Source organism: Salvia miltiorrhiza, chromosome 1, assembly GCF_028751815.1.
Source record: "Salvia miltiorrhiza cultivar Shanhuang (shh) chromosome 1, IMPLAD_Smil_shh, whole genome shotgun sequence".
In the NCBI taxonomy this organism is placed as follows: domain Eukaryota; kingdom Viridiplantae; phylum Streptophyta; class Magnoliopsida; order Lamiales; family Lamiaceae; genus Salvia; species Salvia miltiorrhiza.
Genome location: NC_080387.1, coordinates 56,359,006 through 56,365,625, shown reverse-complemented (window position 1 = coordinate 56,365,625; position 6,620 = coordinate 56,359,006). Strand labels below are relative to the sequence as shown.

Sequence of the window (6,620 nt, the reverse complement as noted above, 5' to 3'; positions counted from 1 at the left end):
TCACACCAAATAATAATGATTAAGATAATAGTAAAATAAAGAGCAAATGGTTAGGAATTAGTGGGTAGGGGTAAAATAAGATATGATATTGCTGTCTCATATTGAAAATAGTCTTCCCATTCAAGTAAAGTTGGTTGAATTACAACCAGCTGGCCCCAGAATCCCAATTTGAGTGCACTACTGCCCAACTACTTCTCTCCTACACACAAAATTATAGCATAGGAGTACTAAATTCTTTTCTTGAAAAAAAAAAAAACATTTTACATAACAACGGAGTACTAAATATACTCCCTCCGTCCACGAAATGAGTACCCATTTGGGGGTGACACGAGTTTTAAGAAATTGATTAAGTGTGTGTAAGTGGAATAAGGGACCCACTTTTATTGTGAGTGGGATGTGTGGAGTACACTTGCCAAAAAAGGAAATGGATACTCATTTGGTGGACGAACCAAAAAGGAAATATGGGTACTCATTTCGTGGACGGAGGGAGTAATAAATTACTGATAACTATAATATCACACACGCACTATCTGAAAATTGATAAAACACCTTAAATAATTTAATGATTACAATAAAATACATAAATTATTAAAAAAATAACAAAAATATACAATTGTCAATTTTTGAAGAATTATTCCAAGTTATTCAAAAACTCGATACATAATTTATTTTTTAAGAAGTATAAAATGTCATCTAAAGGGAAAAATAGAATTGAAATTTAATGCCAATAAGATATACTCCAGGAACCCATCGTCGGAAATTGACCAACTTAATATTTTTTTAATTTTTAGACGATTTACACATTTTATCGTAATATTAATATTTTAGGGTATTTTTATTATTTTTGAGATAGTTTGCATGTGTAGTTAATAATAAGTATTCAGGTAGTTATGTCAGATAACTAATAGTTTACGATTAAAACTGTATTTTTTCAAAATTCTTTTTACTGACTGGTAAAACAAATATGACTTGACCCAAATAATTTTATTTCAAAATTCACGGTTGAAAATTATAACATGAATGAATGACAATATTTGGGTACAATCGAATCTAAAGCTGGATTCAGTTTGGTGAAAACTCCAAATTACTACACCTTGACTTATACTCCCTCCGCCCCATGAAGCATGACACAGTTTCCTTTTTGGTCTGTCCCACGAAGCATGACACGTTTCTAAAAATGGCAAAAAATTTATCATTTATTCATATTTTCACTTTTTCACCTATCACATTTAACACAAAATATCAATTTCTTAATTCTCGTGCCGAAAAGAAGTGTGTCATACTTCATGGGACGGAGGGAGTATTCGGTTGGTTCGAATTATATACTATTAATTTAACCGAATATCTTTTTAAAATACAATTTCAAATTTTCAGACATATTTGGACTGTGGCTTATTTCCAAAAAAATTGTTAGATTAATTATTCTATGTGTATTAATTATTATACATATTCATAAGAGAAAACATTTTGACATATATTACACAATGGTCAAAATGGATTACACAGTGGTGAAAGTAACAGTAAAATCTGTCTATTTAGGACCACAAAATTCTATTAAAAGAATTGTTAATTTAACGTATAATAATCTCCATCTAACATTAAGGAGATTCACAAAAAACAATTATATTATGGAGTTTTTTTTTTACCAGAATAAACGATCTAATAATATATATATTTTTAAAACAAATATATTTATTAAAAAATATTGTAGTCTAAATAAATTTCTCGACAATACATATATTTAAGGCAATTATGTATGGTATGATTATTAATTTAGATCATTAAAGAAAATAAATGATAATGTTTTGAACTAATTTTGCCTTCTAACTAATTCTCTTTTTCTCTTAAATGGAACATTTAGCTCTTTTACCTTCCAACATAACTAAGTTGTTGAGGAAAAACAAAATGAAAAGAAGACTAATTAATTAAGACAAAGCAAACTCTTTTTCTCTCGCTAAGACATGTACGTTTAAGGCAAGGTAGTGAATCCTAGGAAGCGTAATTCTTTCTTTATGTTGAATTTAGATGTTTCTTCCGTTGTGAAATTGTGGTCTGACATAGAAATGATGTTAGTCTCTCATCATTATTAATCATGATGCCGCCTTGAAGAAAGGAAGGAACTATCCCTAAACAAGAGAGAGAGCTAAAAGGTGGGGAGCCCCAACATTAGAAAATAAAGTTGCAACCTTTTGCAAGCAAGAACCTGATTCAAAGTTCCACACACACACACACACACTGGTAAAAAGTTGTGGGCAGTTTACCAATTTTTCAAAGATTCAAGGCTGGGAAAAGGGTGTGCTGCTATGGAGGAAATAAGTATGTTATGGCACACCGAGAAAGAGGCTGGATAAAGGCCTAGAGTCTAGAGAGAGAAACTTGTATAGGCTTAGAGAGAGAAAGAGAAGGGGCCGGGCTGGTTTTTCTTCTTTCTTTTAGTCGGTGCAGCTTTGTTAAAGGCTTCTGGAGGTAGGAGCAGCAGTTAAGGTGATGAGAAATTAGGAATCTTTTTTTTTAATTGCATGTGTAGTTATACATATGATCTCTTGGGATTAGGCCTGTTTCTGCCTGCAAATGATGGAAAACAGGAAAAGGTTTTTGTTTTTGTTTTTTTTCTTTTGCTTCTTTTCATGTCAAGAATTTTTTATGTATTATTTTTATTTGTTGGTTCTGTAATTTTGCTCCTGTTTTTTCTTTTCTATTCTTGCTTCTCTTTGCACGACCTCATCCTTGAATTGAAGAATTTATTTTCAGTGGAGGCTGCTGCTAAATTGGGTGGATCTTTTTTGTTTGCTTGAGAAATTGCTGTAAATTGGGGGATAGGCTTATAATTTGCTGGTGTTAGTTAACTAGTTCTTGATTTGAGAAATAATGAGTATGATTCGGTAAGCTGTTGACGTTGGAGGGTTCTGTAGCACTAGAATGCCTTCAAATTTCTTCCCTATTAAAGAACTTCTCTTTGGGTATGCCCTTGTAATACAACCAAGATTGTATAAATACAATACTAGTAATATATATGAACTGCTTTAGCATAGCTGCATAACACGTTTTCTCCAGATTGAACTTGATACAAGTGTGTGATTCACAAAGACACGACCCCTATTTCAACCCTTTGTGTTTTCCTCCTCTTGCCCCCGTCTTTGGGGGCGAGGGCCCGAGTTGACCTATTATTCGCAGTGGCCTTCAATTTGGGTGCTTTTGAATCGGGTTTTAGAATTCGAGCTTGTATGTCTAACTTTTATGTCTAACTTTCTTGAACAGATCGAGTTGGATTATTCTTGAAGTTGATGTAAGATTTATTGCTTCAAACCTTTGCCTATCTTCCTATGTGACTTGTTGCTCATTCCCATCTTGTGCCGAATGATGCAGATCAAGTTCATGAGATGTTATTTTTTGTCAAGCCCTCATATGCATGACAAACTTTTCATCGTCGTAGAATGCTAATGAAAGTATGTTTTGTTATTTAGCTGGATGGCATTGCAAAGCCTAAACTATCTGACACTCGTGCAGGTTATTGTGGGAGAAACAGTAATGCTGAGAACATGGGGAAGAAGGGAAGCTGGTTTTCAGCAATCAAAAGGGTTTTCACAAACAACTCAAAGGAAAAGCGAGCCGATGTAAGTTACTCTATTAACTTTGATCACCTTCAATTTTAAATCAGATAAGAACCGTAACAAAATTCTGTTGCTTTTGAATAACGAATGCCCTTTTTTTAAATGACTGTCTAAGTAGGAATGCCTGATTTCTCAATGTCCTTTTGAATAACCAGATATTAACTTTGATCACCTTCAATTTTAAACCAGATAAGAACCGTAACAAAATTTTGTTGCTTTTGAATAACCAGATATTAACTTTGATCACCTTCAATTTTAAACCAGATAAGAACCGTAACAAAATTCTGTTGCTTTTGAATAACGAATGCCCTTTTTTTAAATGACTGTCTAAGTAGGAATGCCTGATTTCTCAATGTCCTCCGATTTCCTTTCTGTAGTAATTGATGTGATTTTCGGAATGGCATATGTCTCTTGTAAGTTTCAAACTAATCTTGTCATTATGTTGGAAGGTCTTGTTAATGTGTTGCTGTAATTTATAATGTGGAAAGCTCTGAAACCTAAATGATCAGCTGACAAAGATGTCCAGAATTCACATTGTATGCATTCGTCATTTCAATTTGTTCCTGTGGATACTACACCCATTTTGTCTTCCCACTGCTTACAAATGTTTGAATGAATTTCGCCATAGATTATATGAATGCTGCTTATCGTTTTTGCAAGTTTGATGTGTTTAAGCATATTAATTTCTGATTATCATCATTTGCTAGCTTGAAAATTTTTCTTCTAATTTTATAGGGACCTGACAAGAAGAGCAGCAGCAAGGAAAAGAAGAAGGGTAAGGGAATTTTAAGGCACGGAGAAACCAAATCGTTTATTCCCCTGTTCAGAGAGCCTAGCAGCATCGAGAAAATACTAGGTGAAGCTGATCAACTGCTGATTAGGCCTCCTCCTACATCTTCTGAACGGCCAAAATCACCCCCTGCTCTGCCTGTAAGGCCAGTCTCACCAAGGGCTGCTTCGCCAAAAGCCGCTTCTCATAGAGCTTCTTCCCCTAAATCTACTTCTCCAAGAGTTTGTTCTCCGAGGGCCCCTTCTCCGAGAGCTCCTTCTCCGAGGGTTGCTTCTCCAAGGGCCGATTCTCCAAAGGCTGCACCTTCAAAAACATTCTCCACTGGGGCTGTTTCTCCCAAGGCTGTTCCTCTGACAGCTTTCACTTCCGGGGCTGCTTCTTCCAAGGCTGCTGCTTCTTCCAAGGCGGCTGCTCCTTCCAAGGCTGCTCCTCCTAAGGCAACTCAAAGCAGAAAGGAAATCAGGTATGTGCAGAGGCCAGAACCGACTTTAAGAGACCAGCAACTTTCGGCCACGAAAATCCAGGCAGCGTATAGAGGTTACCTGGTAATATTCTAACTCTCTAAGAAGGTAGCTATTTTGGCCCCTCTCTTGTTCGCGTAGTTTGATTGACTCATTGTATATTTGAATATGACAGGCAAGGCGGAGTTTCCGAGCCTTGAGGGGTTTAGTGAGGCTTCAAGTGGTGGTGAAAGGACAGAATGTAAAACGGCAGACAATGAACGCCATGAAACAAATGCAGCTCCTGGTCAGGGTTCAAACACAAATTCAGTCACGGCGGATCCAAATGTTAGAGAACCAAGCACTCCAGCACCACACATATAAGAGTAATAAGGATGCGGAGAGTACCCTGAGCAAATGGACCTTGAACCAGATGGTGAGTTCTTGCAAGTCACATGTGTTTTTTTTTCTAGATATCATTTCGAATGTTCACCATCTTGCACACGTAGTTTGACATCATCATTGCTGAATTTCTTTGTTGGCGCAGTCTGAGGCTGGCCAAAATGACGATTGGGATGATAGCGTGCTAACAAAGGAGGAGGCGGATGCAAGGCTACGGAAAAGAGTCGAGGCTGTCATTAAGAGACAGAGAGCAATGGCCTATGCGTACTCTAACCAGGTAAATGATTAGGTCACGGCCAAGTTCAAATAGAAAAATGTCACTTTGGAGTTAATGTTTTTCCTTCACTCTTCATATGCTCGTTGCTGCAAATTCTAAGAATCTTTTGAAAATGTTTAATCTGATGAAAATGGTGATTAGGCATAATATCCAGAAAGATTAGAATTCTTAGATGTTTGACTTGTTTTGGTTGCTTCTGTTATTATCTGTCACAACAGCTCTGGAAATCTAATGCAAAATCAACTCAAAGTTCTTCTGACGTTCGATCTAACGGATTCCCATGGTGGTGGAACTGGTTAGAACGTCAGCTACCTCAAGCCGGTAGCTCCCAGAGCCAAGCTGCAACGGGGAGCATCTCGTTAACCCCTCCGAGGCCCGTTTCAGAGTTCAAACCTCACGCAAGCAGCAAGCTCGGGAATCTCATGTTCGACAATCATGAGTCTGTCACACCCCGATCATCCAGGTCAGCAGTCCCTGCTCGAGCAAAGCACTTTCAGACCACCCCGGGCAGGAGTCCTCTTGGAAGCAGCTCGAGTTATGCCAAGTTCTCGAAACCAAGAGCAAGTGCGGGTAATTCAGGTTACGATACTCCTTTGAAAGATGATGATAGTCTCGTGAGCTGCCCTCCGTTCTCTGTTCCTAACTACATGACACCTACTGTCTCGGCCAAGGCCAAAGCGAGAGCGTATAGTAATCCGAGGGAAAGGTTTCCGGGGACTCCTGGCAGCAGCGACTCCAAGAGAAGGTTCTCGTTTCCTTTGACTCCGAATGCTGGCTCATTCAAGTGGAACAAAGGGTCTAATAGGGATTCTGCTTCGCAAGTGGGAACGGAGAAACGCGAGGATGCGCGTTCCATCGGAGATTTCAGCGTGAATTCGACGGTCTCTATGCCTGCAGGTTTAGTTGGGAGAAAGCCATTTAACAGATTTGTGTGATTTTTCTAATTTTTGTGCATGTATTTGTTGTAAGATTATTGAGGTTGGTCTTTTAAATTTTATACACTGTTGATGTATGAAGGGTTGAAATCTTTACTTACTGATGTACAATAATGAATAGGAGTGGTTGGTTTTACAATTTTTGGCCATGCATTTACTTCTTAT

The 6,620-nt window shown here is 37.5% G+C and overlaps 1 protein-coding gene across 5 annotated transcripts; it reads left to right on the top strand.

Annotated features, from left to right (window-relative positions):
• The first annotated feature begins 1,912 nt into the window (after positions 1 to 1,912).
• LOC130995744 (protein IQ-DOMAIN 13-like) lies at positions 1,913 to 6,594 on the top strand. 5 transcript variants are annotated; one of them, XM_057921148.1, is made up of 6 exons: positions 1,913 to 2,484; positions 3,508 to 3,614; positions 4,347 to 4,946; positions 5,038 to 5,277; positions 5,389 to 5,520; positions 5,739 to 6,594. In XM_057921148.1, the coding sequence occupies exons 2-6, from the start codon at positions 3,540 to 3,542 to the stop codon at positions 6,453 to 6,455; spliced, it is 1,764 nt and encodes a 587-aa protein (XP_057777131.1). In that variant the 5' UTR covers positions 1,913 to 2,484; positions 3,508 to 3,539; the 3' UTR covers positions 6,456 to 6,594. The 5 variants fall into 5 exon arrangements, with proteins under 5 accessions (XP_057777131.1, XP_057777153.1, XP_057777139.1 ...); XM_057921170.1 differs by having other exon boundaries at positions 2,008 to 2,466; XM_057921156.1 differs by having other exon boundaries at positions 2,008 to 2,591.
• Positions 6,595 to 6,620: the final 26 nt, after the last annotated feature.

Excerpts from the sequence above, each read along its gene's own strand:
- LOC130995744 (XM_057921148.1), top strand. The coding sequence starts at position 3,540 with ATGGGGAAGAAGGGAAGCTGGTTTTCAGCAATCAAAAGGGTTTTCACA. Across the intron at positions 4,947-5,037 it reads CAGCGTATAGAGGTTACCTG|GCAAGGCGGAGTTTCCGAGC; the intron begins GTAATATTCTAA and ends TGAATATGACAG. Across the intron at positions 5,278-5,388 it reads AATGGACCTTGAACCAGATG|TCTGAGGCTGGCCAAAATGA; the intron begins GTGAGTTCTTGC and ends TTGTTGGCGCAG.